Source organism: Neopsephotus bourkii, unplaced genomic scaffold (assembly GCF_033783945.1).
Source record: "Neopsephotus bourkii isolate Nb327-2 ecotype Australia unplaced genomic scaffold, CSIRO-AGI_Nbou_v1 NB_1663, whole genome shotgun sequence".
Taxonomy (NCBI): Eukaryota; Metazoa; Chordata; class Aves; order Psittaciformes; family Psittacidae; genus Neopsephotus; species Neopsephotus bourkii.
In genome coordinates, this window is record NW_026902137.1 from 2,830,598 (window position 1) to 2,854,423 (window position 23,826).

General features: G+C 42.2%; 1 protein-coding gene and 2 long non-coding RNA genes across 6 annotated transcripts in view; 2 read left to right on the plus strand and 1 right to left on the minus strand.

Annotated features, from left to right (window-relative positions):
- The window catches only part of PHACTR3 (phosphatase and actin regulator 3), a 110,763-nt gene extending 104,381 nt beyond the window's left edge, over positions 1-6,382 (minus strand). Inside the window, exon 1 of one of the 4 annotated variants that reach the window (XM_061375678.1) lies at positions 6,112-6,382. In XM_061375678.1, coding sequence (XP_061231662.1) covers positions 6,112-6,220 — 109 coding nt within the window. In that variant the 5' untranslated portion in view covers positions 6,221-6,382. The remainder of the gene's footprint in view (positions 1-6,111) is intronic. The other 3 variants (XM_061375679.1, XM_061375680.1, XM_061375681.1) reach the window with 3 other exon arrangements.
- A 2,739-nt stretch (positions 6,383-9,121) lies between these two features.
- LOC133224153 (uncharacterized) lies at positions 9,122-11,720 on the plus strand. The gene is made up of 3 exons (XR_009728780.1): positions 9,122-9,331; positions 10,149-10,239; positions 11,166-11,720. It is a non-coding gene; the product is annotated as an uncharacterized LOC133224153 (long non-coding RNA).
- Positions 11,721-21,160: 9,440 nt separating this feature from the next.
- Positions 21,161-23,826, plus strand: part of LOC133224229 (uncharacterized) — a 134,035-nt gene continuing 131,369 nt past the window's right edge. Inside the window, exon 1 of the long non-coding RNA XR_009728795.1 lies at positions 21,161-21,514. This is a non-coding gene — a long non-coding RNA (uncharacterized LOC133224229). The remainder of the gene's footprint in view (positions 21,515-23,826) is intronic.

The window sequence follows — 23,826 nt, forward strand, 5'->3', positions numbered from 1 at the left end:
CAAATAATAGAGGTTTTGGGGACCCTTATAGGACTGAAATTTGGATTTCAATGTAAAAGGAAACAGGACATTAAGTAAACTAATACCCTGCATATTTCTTATCTCTTCTGAGCATTCCTTAATATACTCCCCATTATGTGTGGAACTGCAATTTTCAGCTGGAGGCCTTTGCATAGATCTGAACAGAAACATTCTGACTTTGAGTGAGAGAATTTAAAATATCCCAAAGTTTTATATACATGAAACATAGGATTAGGTCATAAACTGGAGCAAAAGCATTGATCAGCTTATTTTATTTTATTCATAAGTGCTGGGAAAAGATTAGAGACCTGGTACATTTCTTGTTCCAGAAGAAATAGTATGTAGGCTAAACCATCTCTGTTGACAGAACAGACTGTTTGTTACAGGAAAAGGAAATGGAACCCAAAATCTTTCTGGTGTTAAAAAAAAGGAACTTTTAATAGGGGTGGCCTGGCTCGAGTGTTAGTGTCACATCTGAAAATCTGTGCAATGACTAAAGACATCACAGATAAGCCTACAAGTCCCTGGTTTAAATTGCAGTAATCTAAGTGACTGCAAAAGGATGAGAGCAGCAGCCAGCTGACAGGCAGAGTACAAACAGCATCTTCTTCTGGCCTGGCACCCACTCTGCTATCGGTTTCCTTTAGAATAGAAGGAAAAGAAAAAATAGAAAAAGCCCTAGCATAGAGTATTCCTAAACTTGATGTTTTATTGCATTACAACATTCCCTAGGCATTACTGATGAATGCTGTCCTTATATTAAGGCTTTACTGTGTTACAGGTCATCCTTTAGCTCAGAGAGGGACAGTGTAAAAGGAACAAAACACTTCCAATTCTCTCCTTAGCATCCTAGAAGAATACTTACAAGAATGCTTCCTGCTACAAAACTTGTGAATTATGATAACTAGAAGCAATGATGAAGGACCTTTAAATTTTATTTGGTTATTCTCTTCTTGAGTTAATTCAGTGCACAGTGCTGCTGATTAGAAGTGGTATCAATAGAAATAATAAGGGAATTAGTATTTGGTAGCAACATAGTTGTACATCTCTGGAAGTACTCTGAAGTAGCTTTAACTTGTCAGATCTGGAAGCACACTGCAGCAAACAGTGTATAGGCTGATAAACCCCTTCATCAGTCTTCTCCAATGAGAATGATAAGAAATTATGTTAATACAGCTGTTAACAACATCTAACAATACTGCATGCACCATGACAGCTCCTTGCCTTGGTACAGATCCTACATTGGAGGAGAAGGACCACTGGCAAGGTCTGCTGAAGAACTCAGTAACACCCATCCTGAAAAATTATTCTTTAATTGCATTGTGCCAGGGAGGAGAAGTAGCAGCATAAAGAGCAAACCGGGATGGCACCAATGTATACGTCTACAAATTAAAATGGATTTAATCCATCCATCCCAAAATAAAGGGGGGGAGGGGCGGGAGGGTGTGGTGTGACATTTTCACACATTGTCATGGCTGTCTATATCTCCTCAAGTAATACTGAGTTTTGACATGGTGTGCTCTTCTTCAGTCTGTGGAGTCCTGTCTTCTATGACTACAAATCAAATGCGCTTGTCAATCTTTTCTATGCCCTGTGACTGCCATATAACAGGAGCAATATTTTGGCTTCCTGCAACTGCCTCTCAAATAGACTGTGATACTGAAATCTGTTCTGAATTCATACCCATGCCCTCTTTAGACTCTCCTTTCTCTTTTGATCCTTACCTGGAAAGATGGAGGAGGGGAAAGAAAAAGGGAAAAGGGAAAATATAATGATGACTGGAATGAATGAAATCCCTCTTTGCATTATGGGTTCTTAAGCGATTGCTGTCTTTTACCATCTAAATAATCTTCCACAACATTTTAATTTTTTATATTAGAACTTAACCAGTATTTTACCATTTTAAATCTTCCTTAACTGTATCAAAAGATTACCCTTGATGTTATGGCAGGATATTTTCTAGACTTCAGCTAAGAGCTAACCCCAGATCTACAATCAATTAGGCTGTGTCTTTATACACACAATCTGATAAAACTTCATATTCTGGCTTTCTCCCAAACTCAGTGGAAACAATGGGACTTTGAACAGCCATCTTAATGGCAGCAGGGAAGGATGCTACTGGTTTTAGAGTCCTTTCCTATGGGGATTTCCAAACGAAACTTCTGTTAATTGTGATGCTTCTTTGAAGCTGGCATTAAGTCATGGTGCAATAATAAAAACAAAATTCACTTTAACAAGAGCACAGTCTAGAGACACTCTATAGTTAAGCAAGACCTAAGTATTTTGATGCATGCTTCTCAAATTCAGGACATATTCCTTCTTAAGGCTTGCTCACTCAGCATGACAGTGTGTTTCAATAAAGACTGGACAGTGATTCTCATAAACTATTGCTCAGTGGCCAGAAAATAGTTCACTTAAGTCACAGGCTGAAAAGCGATGTTTTGTCTTAAAGGAGAAAAGAACTGATTCAACTAAAACAAACATTCACTCCTTATCTTTCTTCTGCTATTTCCAGTATTCTCTACCAATAAGAACTATATGCACCATTTAAATGCTGGAGGGAATTACCTATTTGTCAGTAGAGCCTGCACAGATAACTGAAGTCCATATTTTCTTCACAGACCATGACTGTGACATCTCAACTGATCACTGTGAGCAGCTGCTGTTCAATTAAAGTTGCATGTGAAGGATCTAAATCAATGAATTTGTACCTCTGTTTTTGAATAAATAGCTATTAACTCTCTAGTCTAGGTTACTAAACACCATTATCTTATTTACCACAGGAATATTTATTAAGACCATCGTGGCCATGTATTAGTTTTTAAAGTCATTTAGATGTGATAAAGTTTACTGAAGTCTGTAAAGATTACATCTGTTCTAGGAAATCAAGGTTATAAAATAACTTTTAATTTAATAAATGAAAATAGCTTTTTATTTCTACAGTGAATGCTTTGTGAAGAGCAGCACACTGATAAGAAGCTTTATCATGAAGCCCTGATTGTTCAAGGAGTAATTGCAGCTTCTGCTGGCATCAGTTAGGGTTGTGAGAGTCCAGAACTTCTCAAAAATCAGCATCTAAGACTATCTGACCCACCTTGTTACTTAGTCATTCTGTGCTCTTGCTCCCTAGAAGAAGAGGGAGGCCCCTTAAAACAAACAAACAAGCAAAAAACAACAACAACAAAAATAAACAAGACCCCAAACTAACAAACACCCCCTCCCCCACCACCACCAAACTTCAGCTTTATTCTCACATGGGAAACTCCCTTTGAGATTTGACCTCAAACAATAGCTCATTACAAAAAAAAAATTGCAGATGAAAGCAATATGAAGGTGAACTAACACTTGCTATCTGCGATCTGGTCATCCTGAATTCCTTGAATCTGTTCACCTTACTCATTGTCAGGTAAAAAGAGATAATACGGTCCAGTCACAGAAGGCTGTGAACTTGTGCAGGACAGCCAGCAAGGCTTCTCACCATGCTGTGTACAGTTAATGTACGTTCAGCTGCGGTTCAAGAGAGAAAGGAAAATGAAGCATTGCATTGGAGAATTTTCTTAGCTAAATACAGGAAAAACTACATGCTGACACCTCTACATTCTCAGCTGTGCCACTGACATACCCTGTATAAAGCTGGGCTAAAAAGCCCTAACTGTATAGGTCAAGAAAAGAAATATGAATTATGTCTTTAAACAAACCTACAGAAACTCCAGAAAAATCTTTAGGATATAGATTGGCTTCATCTATTACCACATCTGCTACCTACTTTCCTCTAAACAGACACAGGCAAATGAACTGATACAAAATACTCCTTCATCACATCTTGCATTTCAGAAAATGTTGCAAAATGGGAGTGCATTTCCAGTAGGAATGTAGTATTCAAATGCCATAAAAAGTAGGAATGTTTTTGTAGGGATCCTTCAGTTTTATCCATTTTTTGTTACTGGTTTGGTTTTTCGGTTTGGTTTTGTCTGTACAATTTCAACACATGACTTAAATGTTAACGAAAATTAATTCAGTTTTTAAATTAACAAAGACTCCTGAATGTTCCAGCTTACTTCTCTACATGGTTTGTCTGTGAGCAGAGTTGGGATGTAAACACAAACTCACTACGTGTCATTTAGCACTCCTAAGACTTTCTTTTGACTAGAGTCCGTAGATGGCTATGTTGGTATTATAATGATAAAATTATTTTCCACAGTAAAATAAATTACAATTATGTCTTCTAGTGTACATAATTCTTACAGTAGTATAAAACGTATTTCAGTTTTTTTAATAATCAATTGTATGAAATTGCTCACAATAAATGGTTACTTACAGCACCATAGGGTAAAATATTATTTAAATTAAGTCATTTATGTTCACTTTATTATAATTTTGAAACATATGAATGTTCAATACTATTTGATGAGCAAATTTATGACCTGAAAAGCTTACCAAATGTGCTAACTCTACTACTATCTATACCCACTTGGACGAAACCTATCACCTTTTGTTTCTCTCCACATATTGTATGTCTAACACAATACCATCAAAAACATCCTTTTTTGCTTATTAGTATAGCTTCTGCCATGCAATGGGACACTTATCTGATGAAGTCTGTATCAGGGGAAAAAAATGCTACTTAGTATAGATAGTTCTTTCTCCTTACAAAACACATCATAATGTTTATATCTTTGTCTGTCAGACATGTTGCTACTTTCTTTGTTGTATAGCTCACAAAGGGCAAAATAATTAATTAGCAGAAAATACTACAGAGGAATTAAACCCGAGACTGCATATGCCTTCCTTTCATTAGTCACTTCTGCTTCCAGAAACCAAATGGCAGAAACATACATTCCTCTTTCAGCCAAGATTGCCCCTTTGGGAGTGAGTGGAGCAGTTCATGTTAGAAACGTCCTTTGTTCCCTTCACTTAGGTATCGGAGCAGTTGGGCATGAGAGATAAATCATTTACTGTTTGCCTTAATTCAATTTGTATTTCACTCTAGAGCAAGGTGCTCAGAATTGCTTGATAAAGCAAATAAATAGAACTTAAAATAGTTACAGATATTAATATCCTCATGGTCTCAGAAGGAAGCAGCATAGCAGGTGTATGAAAACAGCCTGGAATATTTCACTCAGAAATCTGAAAAAGGCTGGAACTGAAGTTCAGCCCAAAATTGCACTCAGGGACTGTCTCTTCCAGGCTGACAGTGCCTGACCCAAAGCCCAGAGCTATTTCTAGCTTTAGAATTCAGTGTAACAGGCAGCAGCTATCAACACCCCCTGCATTGTCTCACACTGGTGATTACTCCTGTTCTCATAAAGAAACCTTCCCATTCTTGTATGACCATCTATTCAGAGAAACCAAGAGTAAACTGGCTCTTAGCCTTTGCCTCCAGCTTGTTGTTGTGCCTTTCCGTGGAGTCACATCACATCAAAGTGATGGAGTTGTTTCTTTTTGTTTATTTTTTTTCTCTAGGGGTCATTGCTTGCATTCTGGATGCTGACAGCCTGAAATGACTGAGTCACCCCCAACAGACGTTTAAGATTATTCCTCAAAGTGAAGTTAAGCTCAAAACACCATTAGCCATTGTTAAAGAAAATCTAATCACAATATTCTATTTATACTCCGGCGCCCCGGCTGTGCCCCCCTGCACCTCGCCCTGTGCCCACACCCCATAAGAAGCTCACGCTTCTCCTTGGAAGTGACAATTACCTTCTGGCGCTGAGAAAGCCTTCAATTATGACCCTGTGTCCCCGTGTCTCCATGGTGATCCCATGCAAACCGCCTGCCTCATTAGACTTTACTCCCCCAGCACCCCACGTAAGTAACCAGCCGGCTCCGCCTGCGCCTCACCGGAGGGTTTCGCCGGGCCCCGTCTCCCGGCGCCAGCCGCGCCCCCCGCCAGCTTACTCGGTGGAGGATCGCGGGGATCGCAAAGCCGCGGGAATTACTCCGCTGCAGCCCCGCTCCGAGCGCAGCGGCTGCTCCATTCCGGCACTCGCTGCGGAAAACGCGCTCCCTGTCCCCTGCCTGGCCGCGCTGCTAATCGGAGGATGGTCTCGGCGCGCCTCTGCCCGCCCCCCGCCCGGGCGCTGCCAGTACCTGAGCGCTCCCCGGCGCCGGGGCCCGCGGGGTCGGTGAGGATGCTGGGGTCACTCTGAGACCTGCCTCTCGGGGGAAAGCAGCCGGTCCCTTCTTCCGATGCAGCCATGAGGTGGAGGGCGGGAAGCTTAAAGGCGGGGGGAGGAGGAAGCGCTCATGGAGCCAGCGGCGGCCGGGGGACAATGGGGACGGGGGTGCGGCGGCGGCGGGGCGTCAGCCGGGCAAGACCAGCCGCGGCAGCAGCATCTTCCCCTGCACCGTCGGCAGGCTGCGGCGGGGCGCTCCGCCGGCGCCGGGCGCTCAGGGGGCAGCTCTGGGCGCCTCACGGGGGTGGGCCATGCTGCCTGGCGGGGTGGGGAAGAGCCGGGGCGCGGAGCACCGGCCCGGCCCCCCGCCGCCACAGCCGCCGCCGCCCCCTCTCGGGACGTGTCCCCCCCTCGCCAAGAGCGTCGCTCCCGGAGTCGCCTCAAGCCGCCACACTGCTGAGCGCATCCGTCGGAAAACATTGGGATTCTCCCATGGTGCCCCGCGAGCGGCCGTGTGACGTCACGGCGGGGGGGGCGGGCGCTGCACCTGCACTGCACAAAGGCGGGGGCCGCAGGTGCGCGCGGCCTCGGATCTCCTCCCGCACCATGAACACGTGACTGGCGGCACGCGGAGGGACCTCCCATTCCCATTCCCATTCCCATTCCCATTCCGTCCGCTCGCGGGGCTCAGTGTGCTCCGCCTGCCCCCGCCCAGGGCTCAGGGAGCGTGTCCGGGCGGTGGGGGTGTCCCCTCGCGTCCGAAAGCGCCGGTTCCTCCCTGGCAGGATGCGCGGCTCGTCGGGGCACACGCGCATCCCGGCAGTAGGTTCCGCGGCGACTGTGTCACCTCAGACGAGGGTGAGCTCCTGGCAGAGAACCCCCGGAAAACTGGGGGGTCCGACTCGGACTGAGTAGTTTGGTTTGGGAATTCGGGAAGGGGAATTACTGTTTTTATGGAATATTTACTTCAATTACCACTGCCCCGCGGACCAGAGGCTTGTGAGTGCCCAGGGCTCCGGCAGATCTCTGGGGAGTCCTGAACTGCAAAAATCGGGAAAGCTCCTTGACCCCTTTCCCGGTGAAGTCCCGGGGAGCCGTCAGCACGTGCAGGGAGCCGGTGGGCAGCACTGAGGAGCACAGCAAACACTGCCTTTGTTAGGTGGAATTGGCATCAAGGTGTGCACAAACCTACCAAGTGGATTTCTTGGGCTGCCTCGGGAGCAGTGTCTACACGTGGGGCTGGTTGAGATTCTTCACGAGATGGGTATAGCTATGCCAAATAGCTATATTCTGACACACAAATAGTGTGTCAGAAAATTTTTCATTAATCACAGAATCCCAGTCTGGTTTGGATTGGAAGGGGCCTTAAAGTTCATCCAGTTCCAACCTCCTGCCACGGGAGGGGACACCTTCCACTAGAGCAGGCTACTCCAAGCCCCGTCCAACCTGGCCTTGAGCACTGGTAGGAATGGGGCAGCCACAGCTTCTCTGGGCACCCTGTGCCAGTGCCTCAGCACCCTCACAGGGAAGAGCTTCTGCCTAAAATCTCATCTCAATCTCCCCTCTGTCAGCTTAAAGCCATTCCCCCTTGCCTGTGACTACATGCCCTTGTAAAAATGCAATCATTCTTTCACATACATTATTATTCTTTACAGAAATATATGGAAAACATTTTGCGTATCTCACATTAAGCAAATGTGGTTTAGTCACTTCTGAAAGCAGGAGCAAACAAAGCAGTTCTGTGGGGTTGTATCTTTGTTGAATTTTGGGGGATTTAATGCAAAATTCACCACACCTATTATACTGAGAAGTGTATTTGCCTATTTTCTTTAAGCAAAGTTAACCACGTGCACACATCTCATTTGGAGTCACCTTTGGGCTACACATTCCCTGGGATTTGGTCAACTTGGTGACCTTTTGAGGAAAAGTGCTCCGTGGGTCTGCATTCAGTGTAGAGCTCGATAGGAAAACTCTTCAAAGACTCTATTTGAACAGGGGCTGATTGCAGCTGCTGGGCAGAGCCTGTCTGTGGCTTAGGGGGGAGCTGCTGCATCTGATGGGGAGCTTCAATATCAGCACAAGAACAGGGATTGAATGAAGGGTTTAAAGCAAAATATCAGTAAGGTTTGCATTCAGCATGAGCTTTCCCTTCTTCCTGTTAGTAAGGTAAATCCTAAGGGAAAAGTAGCACGTGATAGTGCAGTCTCAGTTGTAGTGTAATGCAATGGAATAAATGTGTCAAGAGCCTTCTGTAAGTTGGTTGCTTTTTGAGGGCTTAACATTCTCATCTTGACACATTTTCAGTGTCAGTTTTTGTAAATTATTCTAAGCCTTGCCTGTCAAACATATCATCATCATTCTGAAAAGACAGCTAAATGAACCATTTCTATTATGCTATAAAACATATCCAAGGAAACAAACAAATCCAAACCCCTTGTTTAAGGGATGATTTAAAAAGATCAGGGTGTATTTTATACTCCTTTCCCCCTCCGGCCAAGTTTTTGAGTTGCCAGAGTTGTCAACTTGGAGTTATTCATGAACTCTAGAAATTCCTCACGTTTTTTGACACGCATGCAGATAGCACTGCCTGGCATAGGTACTCGGCCCAGTTTTCAAACAAGAAATCTCTCCTTTATAGTGAAATAATAACCCAAATCTATTTTTAGTAGTGAGTTTTAAATGTTTTTCTCTATATAGCTTTTAGGTCATGCTAGAAAATACTGATGGTTTCTAGTGAATTCTTTGGAAGTCTGTACTAATTAGATACACGTGCCTTCTTCAATGAAGAATGATACTCATTTCTTGCATAAAATATATAGTGGAAAAGTTGTTCATCAGATTTAAGCATTCAGACAAGATTGTATTAAAATATTTTCAACTGAAGAAAATATCTCCAAGGCTGGTTTAGTGCCCTACAGAAGCACGAGATGAGGCTGACATGGTTTTCGCCACTCATGCTGATTGAAGGACACTTTATAGGGTCCTAATATACTTACAGAAGTCAGTAAAAAAAACCCAATCTGTCTCACTGTTTTAACTTAAAGCATTTTATTTCCTCTCATTCCTGCCAAACCAAGCATTGGGAGACTCAGCTGTGGAATAAATTCTAGGGGCTGCACATGCCAGTGGATGGAGCTGCCCCAAGGCTTCCTTGCTTGCTCTGGTGTGGATCATCACCATGTTTGGGGCTGAGGGTACAAGAACAAAAATAATCATGTTAAATTGTTTAAGCCTATGTTGCTAAATAATGTCTTGTGTAAAAAGTATGATTATCTGCATGTCTTCTAGTTTAAAGTTTCGCGGATGATGATGTATCTATTTGTGCTTTGCATTTGCTTCCCTTCAAGCAGGCTTCTGTGTTCCTTCTGGGCAAAGCTTTCTGACAGAAATAAATGTGAGGCAAAGACTTTCCTTCGGGTCAAAGGACCAGTGCCAAAAGGAATGGAGCATTTTCAGAGAAGTAAATCAAAGCTGATGGAGACATGCTGTAAGCAATATATTGTAAGGATATTGATTTGTGAAACTGAAATTGGAAAGAGACAAAGCCTGGTTCTACCTGTGGATGCTAAGCACCTAAAAAATTGTTCTTAAGTTCCCTTTTACTGCTTGATGTAATTCTATAATTGTCACAAACAAAAATATTTGCAGGATCAGAAGGACTATTCAGTAGACATATGAGTCTCTTTTTATTGGGTTTGTTTTCTCCCATAGCAGTCTTCTGGTAAACAAGTTGCAACATTTTCCCAGAAAGTGCAAACATCTGAGATGTTCATTTCCCTCTCAGAGGTTTTCTAGCATTTAGTATTTATAATGAAAAGTTATTATGAGATTTTTCTAGCTTAGTGGCATCCATTCAGTTGCAGAAAAATACTTCTTAAAATGAAATTCCTACACAAGGAACAAAAGAGAAAATTTATTTAGCTTGATATGCCTTCTTTTGATAAAATGTTATTTAAACGCAGTTATATAAATGCTATGCATGATTTGATGAATTTGCTTTGTGTTTAATAGACAGCTGAACTCCTGTTTCATGATCTAGTTATATAAAGAGGAATCCTAACTTGTGTTAGAAGGAATGATTCCCTGAGGAGAAAGGAAAGAGGTGAGTCATGTCAGTGCTGTTTTTCTCAAGTCAGCAGAATATTCAGCAACCTCATTTTCATTAATCTGAAGCCCACATGTGATCTCTGAGCATAACTCTGTTCTTTCTGTGCCCTTATTTAGAAAAATGAGTTTGGGATACATTTAGATTGATAGTCTCAGCTTACATGTTAAAATGGTTTTGATGACCAGAGGATGAACAGCCTTGCTTAGTGCAGTTTTCTTAAATGGGGCAGCAGAAAGCATTTGTTCTGTTGCTTCCAAATCTTAACCTATTTTTTGAGATTTTATGACAGCTTGTTGTTCATTGTGCTTACACTAACATGAAGATGAGCACTCCCGTGCTCAAAAGGCCCTTTTTTCTATTTATTTTGTGTTTGTGGGATTTTTTCCCCACAGGTGCTCTCTTAGTAAAGGCAACATAGGGCTTGTTTTGAACCTTTATTTGTTGAGACAATAAATGCCTGTCACTGAGATATAAATACCATCCAGCAGTCACAACTGTGTGAGTACAAAGAGTTGAAAGGTGTCTTCTCCAAAGCATGATGATGTAGTTGCTACCAAGGAAGGCAAATAAAAAATGAATAAGCATCAGGGATGTTTATTGGTGGCTTCATGTACATATTCACATTTAACACCTCTGATACTCAAGGGCTATTCTAGGAATCACCCATCTGATTTTCATGTTTGCTTCCTCACAGCTCTAGTGCTCACTCTGTCATTTGATAAGTGAAGGAGCAGAAAAAGAAGAGGCAGGGAAAAATGTTAAGGAAGACAGTTGGCTCAGCTGACTGCCTTCTTGATAAACAGCTCTACTCATGTAATGCCTTCTAGGTAGCAGTGGAACGACAATGAGAGGAGGAACATCTACTCCTGTGTCAGTTACTCCAAATTATGCAGCTTATAATAGTAACAGTAACATATCAGTTTATGCAGAGGGAACTTGTATCTGTGACATGCTGAGGCCAACAGGGATGTGATTGCTGTGCATAATGACTGCGTGCAAGAAGCAAGGAGAAGGCAGCAGTGTGGAACAGTGGAGGACTCCTGCAGTGCTGTCAAAGCCAGCGAGGCTAGAGGTGGTGTGCTGTGTAAGTACTGCTTGAGCTCTGAAGGGATCAAACTGATTTTCTTCCTGGTTTTGTTCCCCTTAGACTTCAATAGTCTGAGGAACAGGGGAGTATGTGCAACTTCCATAGAAGATCCAAATCTTTCTTTTTCCTGCATTGCCTTTTGGGGAATGAATATTTCTGTAGACAGATCTTTCTCTTTTTTCACAGGCACAGTGTTCTTAAGAAGGTGTATGGCTGGAAGCTCCTCATTTTTCTCTCTTTCATCCTCTTAAGTATTCCATGGTCTCTCTCAAATTTCCAAAATGAGATGTGGGAGGTCCAAAAGCCATGGCCAATGTAACTAAGACCCTGCAAGGTCCACTAATGACGTGGGGAAAATCCAATGGAGTATTTCTTGTCACATTTGTAAAGTAAGTGCACAGGTCTGAGACTTCAGGGTAATAGAAATAGCCCAGAGGAACTGATGTTTATTGTTAATATACAAAATGCAATGGAGACCTCATAGCAGCCTTCCAGTATCCAAAGGGGGCTTATAAGGATGCTGGGGAGGGGCTCTTCATTAGGGACTGTAGTGACAGGACAAGGGGTAATGGTTAAAACTTAAACAGGGGAAATTTAGATTGGATATAAGGAAGAAATTATTTCCTGTTAGGGTGATGAGGCACTGGAATGGGTTGCCCAAGGGAAGCTGTGAATGCTTCATCCCTGCTGGTGTTCAAGGTCAGGCTGGACAGAGCCTCGGGTGACATGGTTTAGTGTGAGGTGTTCGTGCCCATGGCAGGGGGTTGGAACTGGATGATCTTAAGGTCCTTTCCAACCCAACCCATTCTATGATTCTGTGATCCCAGAAGAAGTTTACCACTGGAGTTAGGAAACCACTTTGGAGCACTGCATCCTCCTTCGGCGTGCTTAACGGGGAGAGAGCTCCTGAGCGGCACCTCAACGGGCGGCCCAGGCCCCAGGCCCAGCGGCGCCCTCTCAGGGGAGCTCCGGGCTCACCGCCCGTGGGACGGGACCGCGCTCCAGCGCGGCCGGCAGGGGGCGCCGCCCCCCCGGGGTCGTCACCGGTTGTGACGGCCGCCGCGCGAGAGTCCCGCTCTGCCGCGTGCCTCAGCCGCCGGGCTTCACCTCAGCGCGGCGGGTGCCGGCCCCGGCGGTAGCGGCAGGACCGGGACGTGGCTGCAGGCACATGTAACGCTGTAGGTATTGTTAGTGGGTAGTTTGATCACTGTGACTTTGTTTTCTTTTAATGAGGGGAGGAGGGACGGCTGCTTCCCCAGCGATTTCCGAGCACCTGAAGCTGTGATGTTTAGCCCTTTGATTGCTAACAATCCACAGGAAAATAGATTATTTCTGTCTTAACTGAATTTTGTAAAAATCTAGGGCTTTTCTTCACACTCAGAACAGCGCTAGCGAGGGGCTTGCAACAGCCCGGGTCCTCAAGTGCAGCTTCAACAGCACTGGTGAAATAAGCACGAGGGAGCTGTGGACAATTGCAGGTCACCCTCCTCCCTCCCTTTGTGTGCCCAGCAAAGCAGAGGTGTGGGAGGAAGCGTTTGCCTCCACTGACACTGTCGGGCAAACGGCTGTCCTCCATCCCTTGCTTCTCAGGCTGTCATCCTGAAGCTGTTACAGGCATTAACAGCTGCTGTGGCAGGTTTGGTGCTGTTGTGTGTGACTCCTTTCCCCATTCAGCCAATTGCAGTATGTCCAGAGCCCTTCTTTTCTTCACCAGTTCTCGTGTGCCATGCCTGAAGTACCTGAGGTCTTCACCAACACATCCCTTTCACGGATCACTTGTGTCTGTCAGCTTTTCATAGATACTACTTCCATATTATTTTATGGTTTGAAATCACTTGAATGTATTGAAGAAGAAATGCTGGAAGCTATTTGACTTGGTATAGTAAGTGGGGAAAATCCTTAAGTGGCTAAAAGTTAGCATCTGCTACTAATTTATTTTGTTTTATTATTATTATTAAAAGGAAAAAAAAAAGCCTTTTTGCCGCTTGCTGATGAAGATCTGACCTCAGTAATTGTGATCACTTTGTCCCAAGCACAGGAGGCCACATGCTTGGGAAGGAACTGTGGTGTTGAAGGCTTCCTTCTAAGCTGCAATGTGATCCCTTACACTACTGGAGAAAGCATGAAACAATGTTTGCATAGGTGCTGGAAATGAATGCATGCATTGCTCAGGTTTAGCCATAGCCGCTTATATACTAGCTTATATACTAGCTTACTATAGTTTACATAGTCTGTATTTTCTCTATTATGGAACACTCATTAGGATGTATGGAGCAATGAGCAGCTGAGGAAATCATATTTGTACACACTTCAGGTATTACTAATCACCAGAACACCCCTACATTTAGTACCTTATGTAAGTTTCTGTTTATATCGGCATGTTTCAATAAGACCAACATAAGCAGTGTTATCAGAAAACATACCATGTGCAGGTTGCTGCAGCTCCTGTGCTTTTCATATATCTCACTTCATTGGATCTCAGCTTCCATCTCTTAGAGGGTGACTCATAGGGAACCACAGTGCAAGGGAGACAAATACATTGTAATTGTGGTAGTGATGCCTGCTTTCTCCGTGCAAGTGGTAAATTGCTTAGACAATAAATGGATATTTATTAATAACTATTTTGAGTGGTTACATTCCATAGGAAACAAAATATATAGGAAGAAGAAAAACCTTTGTTTTGGTTATGCTTTGCTGTTAGAAGTGTTTGTATTTTAGAAACAACACAGCTCAGTTTTTCAGGGGTAAGTTTGGGTAACTTGTACCCTTACCAGAGGTGCCCTTTCTTTTTATTATGTATTGTATTCAAACAGTACATTCTGATTCAGATCTCATCTTGCTGCTACCAAATCTGGGATAATTTCAGTGTACAACTTCAAAAAATTAATTCAAATAAGGAAGATCATTCAGTTGTCAGCAGAAGCAGAAAAGATAAAATCGGCATTCTGTGCTAATTGGGTGAGAGGTGAGGAATTTCTGATGTAGAATTGCAGGAAAAAATTCTGATTCCACTAATGTTAGTATAAGTTTCAACACTTCAGTGGCATTTTGATATCATCTGTATAATCAGTTTCATTTCTTGTGTAACACAGGACTTTGGCTGGTCCTGTGTTTTCACAAATTTCACACAATTAGTTAAAATACTTTGGGGGACAGTGTTATATGAAGCTAGTGACAGCACTTTCTTCAGTAGATTACAGTTTGCTTGGGGATCTGGAATCTAGTGAAGACCATAATAATAATAGGGATTTATGAGCATCTCATGGAAGACACAACCTCGTAATTGGTAACTAACTTGGGCTGGTCTTCATGGGAGGAAATATCAGAAGTCTAGAGTTGATCAGCAGCTGAAGACAAGAAAATGAAAGATTGAGTTGGTTAGAACTCACAATAAGCAAGGTCCGGGTTAGCAGAGCAATATCAGTTCTGAGACTGCAGTTGTGTATTACATGATTCCCCAGCAATTGTAGTCACTGGTCCCAGTTCTCATACTCAACTACTATATGGTCTAACAGAAGAATCAATTGAGCCGCAGTGTGCAGAACTGATTTAAGAGAACTAAGCTTGCTGTTTAAGCTACTCCAGCAAGGAGTGTGGTGGTCACTCTATGGTACCCATTTTTTCTTCTCTGAGTGCTTCTGTGTGTTACCTAGTTTTATGTATGTCTGCAATAGAGTAAACCTTTGGATGGTTCCATCCATTCAATTTCCTGCTCACCAATAACTGAATCAGGAGTTGAGAGGGGAAAGAGAATAGCTACAAATAAATTCCAGGAAATCTTAGTTTAATTTTAAGGAAAACTAGGACTGAATGCTATTCCTACATTGTAAAGTTACTGCTTTCTAAGAGGTGAAGTAAGGATTTATGTGCTGTTTTGCATCCTCATTTAGCCAAAATAAGGATGCGCAGGAAGATGATTGCTGTGAAGGTTGTGCTTCTGCTCTTTTGCAGCTGTAGTGAGTCTTTTGAAAAACCATTCTTCAGCAAAAACTGAGCTAACTTTTTTACTTTTTAAGTATAATTTTGACAGTTGTGTATGTTGCCATGACAGCAAGCGATCTGATACCAATCTACCACTGTACTGCAGTTCAGTATGCTGTTTCCTAATGGTGCAGATGCCATCTTGCTGCAAATTTGGGAAGGGCAGGCTTCTTAGCAATTTAAACATAACTTCTTTGAGGGACAGAGGTAGTGGGGTTTTTTTCTAGGATCAGTTCTAATACTAAACTTTTAATCTGAAAAATTAGACCAAGATGGAATTAGATGGATATTCTGTTCCATTACTTCAAAGCTGAAGACTATAACATTACCATAAACAAAGTCAGAACAATTTAATCGTGGAAATTTCTGTACTGAAGTTCTATTGTAAAACACACCCTTTGCCAGTCTTGCTTCCAAACAGCAGTAGACTAATCGAGTGAACACCTTCAGCTTATGCAGCTTTGATTTCAGGTATTTTGGAAACAAATCCTTTACCATCTTTATTCAACAAGTAAAACACAGATCTTGCCTCTCATACTTTCCGTGAGGTCAAAATTCAGATGCTTGTTACAAAGCACCTTTCTGGGCCAAGTGCCACACTGGAATAAAAAATGCAAGTAGGATTTTACAAATGCTATTTCTGATAAACTTATTAAAGATCCAAATTCTGGACCAGATCTTATGAGCATGTAAGAGTCAGTTAATTAACATTTTAAAGGAAGGAGTCTTTCTTCACTAGGATTACTGCATCTTTAAAACACAAGAATCTGAGAGTACATTTACATGAAGTGGTGACTTCATAGTAATTTGGTTTGAGAAATTCTGTTTTGCTGCTTGTCCTGTGCATTGTAGTTTGCTGTCTCCTTCAGTTGTGCCAATATAGTTGTGGGATTGTAGCATAAACTGAATCAATGAAAAGGTGAAAGTTAAAAACCAGCCCCTTCAGTGCTGCCTCTAACCTGGCTTATGTCAGTGATTAGATTTTCTGTATGGTCAAATGAAGAGTTGCCTCAGCAAAACAGGCAGGGTTGCAAGTTACAAGCTCAGTAGTGTGTGTTGTGCAAGAATGATTTATGGCAAATTCCTCCTACCCTGTAATTACATCAAAAGTGACATTCTAGCAAAGCAGTCTCATCACTCACCAGCAAATTCAGGAAACACTGAAATGCTGTGGAGTGGACTTAAGGAAGTATTATGTATGTATTTGAAGGACATCATTGGCTGTGGCTCTGAACTTGTACACTGTGAGGCCAACAGCCCCAACTGCATCCACTGTTTCCAAGCCCTTTGCATAAACTAATACAAAGCCAGAGCAATAAGAAAAATCCACGTACTATCAGACGCTGGTCTGACAGCCATGTGTTTGTAAACATTGGGAAGTTTTAGCCATTTGAGTACTGTGCAAGTGTACAGCGGTGTTATTTAATTAGGAAAGAATGCCAGTTTATACTGGAAACACCAGGAACTGTACTAAAAGGAGAGACATTCTATATTCCTCCTGGGTTTTAACCTGCCTTTTCCTACCCAGTGCAACAAGGAGCTCTGGTTAAGGCCATAGGGAGCTCTTTAAAATTATAATTGGCAGCCTGCAATCCTTTGTGCTGTCAAGGAAATCATGGAGCTAATGGATGATACTGCAAGCACTCAGTAGTGGTTTTAAGCTCAGCAATTTATGCTTTATTTGGCTGAATAAATATCTGATGGAGCTGAGAGAATACACTGATGAAACATTATTGTGCAGAGGAAACTACTGATGTGCCTGCCAAGGAGGCATAGAATTACGTAATGATTTTAGAGGGTCATTTTGCCATTTGGTCTTCATTTCTGCATCTGAAATAACAAATACCAAAGTTTAATTTATCTTTAGTAAGGCATTTTACAGCAGCAGTGTTAACATGCCAATGGTTATGAAAATGTGTCAGTTACTTTGGGCAGAGGGTAATAGTTTCTCAGACTGTCATATACCAGGACTTCAGAGGTCTTGAAAAAGTCATCTGTGACAGAATTAAAATCATAGAACAGTTAGGGTTGGAAAGGACCTTAAGATCATCCAGTTCCAACCCCCCTGCCATGGGCAGGGACACCTCACACTAAACCATATCAACCAAGGCTCTGTCCAACCTGGCCTTGAACACCGCCAGGGATGGAGCATTCGCAACCCATTCCAGGGTCTCACCACCCTTACAGTAAAGAACATCATCCTTATATCCAATCTAAACTTCCCCTGTTTAAGTTTTAACCTGTTACTCCTTGTCCTGTCACTACAGTCCCTAATGAAGCATTCCTATAGCCCCCCTTCAGATACTGGAAGGCTGCTATGAGGTCTCCACGCAGCCTTCTCTTCTCCAGGCTGAGCAGCCCCAACTTTCTAAACCTGTCTTCATATGGGAGGTGCTCCTGTCCCCTGATCATCCTCGTGGCCCTCTTCTGGACTTGTTCCAACAGTTCCATGTCCTTTTTATGTTGAGGACACCAGAACTGCACACAATGCTCCAGGTGAGGTCTCACGAGAACAGAATAAAGGGGCAGGATCACCTCCTTTGACCTGCTGGTCACACTCCTTTTGATGCAGCCCAGGATACAGTTGGCTTTCTGGGCTGCAAGCGCACACTGCTGGCTCATGTTCATTTTCTCATTGACCAATACCCCCAAGTCCTTCTCCACGGGCCTGCTCTGAATCTCTTCTCTCTTGCCTTAGAATCCAGGAACTTCACAAACTATTATGTAGTTATGTTATTGTGATGAGAAGTACAGTCAGACTTAACCAAATTTTTACTTTATGTAGGATTTTAAAGACATAGATGTTTTCTCAACAGAATATCCCAAATCACCTAAATAGTTTTGGATTAGAATAGTAATTGCTAAAAGCTAGGTAGCAGTCTGTCTTCATCTGTAGCTATTCAAATGTGTTTAGAAGCCTTCTACTCCTGTCCCAGATTATGCAGTGAAGAGCTGCAGAGCAAAGACATGACTGGCCTAGTTGTCCTCCCACTACCAAATCAAGCAGACACCAAAGGCAGGCATATATATAATGTTTCCACCCAATGCTTCTCCAGCTGTTTTAAGTTTCCTGTGCTGGATGTGTATGTACATCACACCATAGATCTGTCCCGGATTCTTGGCTGGCCTCCCCATAAATCCTTGAAAATTTCCTGCATCCACAATATGTTTTGACAAGGAGTTCTGTAGCCTTGCCACATGTTTTGTGAAGGACCACCACCTCGTGTTTGTTTTGATACTGGCCTTTGCTCGCTTTGTTTACTCTCCTTTAACTTCTTTTGTTTGAAGACATTTTGTTCTAGATCATCTCTGTTACTCCTTTGCATCATTTTTTTTCTCCATCTTTTTCCATTCTGTTTTGAGAGGAGGAGGTCTGGCTTCACACACAATATGCAGGGTGATGGTGAATCATGCATATATGGAGTGGCAATATAATGTTGTCTGTTCCTTTCTGAGTAATTCCTTATTTGTTTGTTTTTTAACCACTCTTCACCACTGAGCTGTCATTTTCCTCGTTACATATCAGTCACAAGACATGTTTCTATAACAGTAATGACTGTTCAGAGCCATCAGTTAGAATCTGTTTTTTCCTAGATACACTGAAATCTCTTCATTGAATTTCATCTGTCATGTTATGGTGCAGTCACCTATTTAATACAGTTTCTCTGAAACTTTTCGCAACTGGTCCTTGGTTTTGTCATCCTGAGTCATTTTGTATCTCAGTAAATTTTCTCACCTCTTTGTTCACTCCCTTTTCCAGGTTATTTATGCGCATACTGGGGCAACACAGATCCCATTCCATCATTTTAAAATATTTGCATCCCCATGTAGGAATGTGTCCCCAGTTTGGCAGTGTGAGAGCAGGGGACTGAGCCTCCTTTTCAGACTAGTATTATAACCACTGCCCTGCCTTCTTGAGAACTAGGTTTAAATGCAAATTTCTATGTTTATGATCAATTAAGGTTGAATTCAATAGGAATCAAATAGAAAGGCATTATAAGAAATGAGGGTTGGAATAAAATATTGTAGAAACAGCCTTTCATTTTCTTTCAGTATTGTAGGTTGATATTGGGTGAGTTTTGTGGGTTGCTTTTTCTTTTAAGATTACTCTTTCCTTGGGATCAATCTTCAAAATTCTTCCCAGAGATGTACCCGTCTTCCCATTGCCCATTGTGAAAGAGCTGTTATTTCTTGTGTTCAACAAAAGCACACACCTGCTTACCTTTCCATTAACAGAATTATTCTATTACCTCTTCATACCAGGCAGCTGCACAGCTGTTACTAGATAAAATAGTCATTTCACCAAATATTCCTGTTCTTAGGAGGATGTTGAAGGCTGGGGGAGTAATTAGTAGACTTAGCAGTAAGTGAAAGGTGCTGAAGGTGACAGGAAGAAAGGTAGTAGTACTACCAGGAGAAAAGGTTTCTTTGCTGTTGTTTGATGAACTTTGTGGATATTGATAGGCTTTCTTTGTTGTGGGTTATTAGTTCAGCATTCTCTGCAGCCATCACACAGTGTTTTCTTTTCATTGATCAATTACCTTAAAAATAAAATCTAGGTCTGCAAGTAGTGTAGGGGAGCTTTCTGCTTTAAACTGCTCTCCAAAGTCATATTTTGTCCGTATCCAACTTACCAGATAAGACAAATAGTTGTACTTTTGGGTTCAGTCTTATGAGATATTAAAGATCCCCAGTGTCATAGATTTTTTGATACTCCAAACACTGTAGATTCCATTCTTATCTTTAGCTTCCTGCTGTGAAGTTGGCAAAGTTTGAAACACTGTGATCGGTATAGGTGGTTTGGCTCTTGGAGGCCAGTGAACTGACCATTTCTAGCAAAAAGGAACTGAAATAAAAAGGGTGATAACTGTCAAGTCTGAAAGGGTCAGGGGACGTGTTGTGCACACAAATTTACTGAAGTAGCAGGTACAAGAGTAAGAAAGTAAAGAAACTAAACTAAGTGGGCATCCTGAGACTCTTCATTCCAATTGCTGCCTCAGGTTTTTTCCATGCATAGAATCATAGAATCACAGAGTAGTTTGGGTTCGAAGGAACTTTCAAAGGACAACTAGTCCAACCTCCCTGCCATGGGCAGCAGTATCTTCAACTAGACCAGGTTGCCCAAACCCATATCCAGCCTGGCCTTGAATGTCTACAGGGATGGCACACCTACCACCTCTCTGAGCAACCTGTGCCAGTGTTTTACCACCCTCATTGTAAAGAATTTCTTAATCACATGCAGCTTGAATCTCCCTTTTTAGTTTAAAATTATCACCCCTTGTCCTATTGCGACAGGCTCTACTAAAAAGTCTGTTCTCATCTTTCTTAGAGGCCCCTTTTAAGAACTGAAAGGCCACAGATAAAGCGTGTCCATACAACATATTGCAGAAAATAATACCCGGAAGTTTCCATAACTGCCTGACCATGCTCAGGAAGAGGCTTCTGCCAAAGGGGCAGCCCTCACACAGGGGTCCTAGCTCCTGCCCTCTGCCTCTCACTTCTGGGTCCTGGGTGCCCCCTCGGCTTCCCAAGGCTTCTTCCCTGCAACGAGGCCTCCAGCACCTCTGCACAGCACCACAGTCGCCATCCCGCACCTCTCCAAAACCAGCTATGGGAAGCCTTTATTGATGAGCTGAGGAAATGCTCCCAAGGTAGGGGGTAGAGTGAGGAATACAAGGGGCTCCCACAGCCAAGTGCCTCCTCCTCCTCCACACACACACCAGCCACCTTCCTGCTCACCTTTCAGCAATGCTGTGCTGAAATCCATACTGCACTGATGACTTTGCTGTGCTTATGAGAGCTTGTGTGTCCTGTTTTTCAGGAATTCGTGCAATACATATATAAATTCTGCTCCAAAGCTAAGTCTTTTACTAGGGTCAACTTGTGCCACTCTGATCTCATTGAAACAAAGAAAGATAGAGATGAGCCAGTTTTGCTTATTTTACTCTTTAAGGGAGTATAAAAGAACTCGGGTCTTTGTGTTTTTGTATGTTTTAATTCTGGATCACTAGCAGTGATCATACTAAGTCTTTAGGCCTTGACCCTGCAGGAGTACTTAACACAATAGGAATAGTTCTTCCCTCTGCAGCTTCTGTTTTATGTTGGAATTTGTATTTTTTCCTTCAGGTGCTGTTCCAGCCAAGGATGCAATTCTTCCTAACATATTACAGAACCTCTGTGGTTTCCAGTTTCACTTACAAGGTTGGTTCTGGTGGATTTCTTTTTTTATTCCCTCTCATCTTCCTTAGCAACTTTGAAATGTGTAGCTGTCCACATCCTTTCCACTTGTGGAATGTTACAGACCACAGGAAGAATTGCAACTTTTAGTCCTATAGAGCTCATAAGTTCAGTGCTGGTTTAAACATATATAATGATATTAATGATTACAAGAGAGCACACTCTGAAGCCATTTTCCTAAATAGCATCACCATGAAAATAATATCAAATCAAGTATCTTATCTGCATTTGCTAACACTTTAATCACTGTAGTGGTTTCTTACATTTTTTCCCTTTATCCTGTTTATATCTTTTTAAAATAGGTAATTCATTTTAATTTGATCCATTTCAGATTTGTTTTACTCATCAGGTTCATGATGTGGGGCTATTGTTCTAAAAGCTGCTTGTTGGATACATTTTTTGTTTTTACAGACACTTGCATGGTAACAACTGGAACTCATTTTCAGTTCCATCTTCAAATATTTAAGGAATCTCTGTTAATACTGGATTTTTCTTTTTTAAATTATGTTACAAATCCTACAGTATGGGTAGAAAAGTAGAAATAAATCATGTTTTTAAAAAAGCTGTAGAGAAAAGCTTTCTGAAAGGTTAAGAAAACAAAGTTCTATATCTTAGAAAGAAATCACGGTGGAGTACTCCTTGATTTTATTTTCTTCTTGGTCACACAGTCAAGTTGAACACTGGCAGCAGCAGAGGTCCTGTGTTTTTATGTCCTAGTGTTGCGCTACTCTAAAAATAATCCAGGGTATTTGTTTCATTACCCTGAACTTCCACTCTGACTTGGCACTGTAATCAAATGTGGGTTAGTTGTTGTCTGGGGTGCTTCATATTTTGACAGTAAGGAAAGGCATGATTGACTTGGATGTTCCCTTTCAGAATTTCCCTTTCAGGTAGGGTATTCTGACTTGTACTTTTTGCACTCATAAATTTACCATGAAATTCTTAGAGACAAACACTTGGCCATTCAGTTTTGGAAACATACCTAAATGTACTTTTTTAAAAGGATCCCTACAAAACATACAAATTCAAGTGAGCATGTTTAACAGTTACTTTTTGTCTTGTTTTTGGCTGGGGTGTGGTATGTACAGGTTCCAGGCAGCTGCATTTGCTGGCTGTATGTTGGGCTGAACTTCCTAAAGAGGGTCAGTCCAGTGAACCAGAACTCTCCACATGCTTTATCTCTGCCTTCAGCCTCCCAGGATTTTCCCAGGGCTCTGCATTGTCTTTATATGAAGCTCCTATGTGGAAAGCTTAGGGAAGGGGAAAGGACTGCTGATGCCAAGTCTGGTATATGACTCATGTTTTGAGCACAGTATGATAGTACAGTTTTAATAGCCCAGAATAAGCACACATTTTGTAATGCGGTCCTCTCAACTGGGAAGTCTGGATGGAGCAGAAGGGAATGGTTTTCTCCTTGCACCACCATTTGTAGGATGAGGAAAAAACCTGGCACAACTGGAGTTTGTTAAAGAGTCAGAAGGTCCCCTGTGTTGATGCCAACCGGTGAGACTCCTAGTATACTAAAGCATCATTAAATGTCTTAATTTGTTCTGCATAATTCCAGTCACATCGATATTTGCATTTATGGAATTAATTCCTTAAGAAATAACAAGTCAGTGCAGAAGGCTGAAGCAAACACAGGTGCCTTCTCTCTCCTGAGACCTGATAATTCCTTGGTAGATAACTTTACAGACTCTGACCCCAGCTTTCTTCATATCCACTGACCAGCTCATGTATCTGGAAAAGGTGACAGTCTGGTTTTGAAACAGCTTCACAACAATTTATCAAACAGGCAGGAATGTGATCATACTCAGCAAGGGAAAAGAAGGAATATGACAGTTACTTGCCACCTTGTCTGCATCAGGAATTACCCAAGTCTATGCCTTAACTCCCCATCTACACCTCAGTGAGTTGTTAAAGATGTAAGGTCAAAAAGTCTGGAGACATAGTAAAATGCCAAGTTCATCCTCATTCAAACATTTTTTTTACTTTCTGATTCATATTCAAAATGTCAGCTCTGATGAATTGTAACTAACGGTGTTTCAAGCTCATTTCTACAAGCGCTTGCAAAGAGATCTGTGTATTAGGTGAGATCCTCTTTGTCAGAAGCACTTTTTTTTTCTGTAAGTTGTCTCTGACTACAGGAGCAGCTGAACATTGTGATTATTCTAACGGACTGCAGCCTGCAGAGGTTTTTGGTCAGACAGCCACTAGAGAGCACCATGTGATTGTATCTTTTCCAAGGTAGGGCGTGGGAGCCCATTAGAGACCTGCAG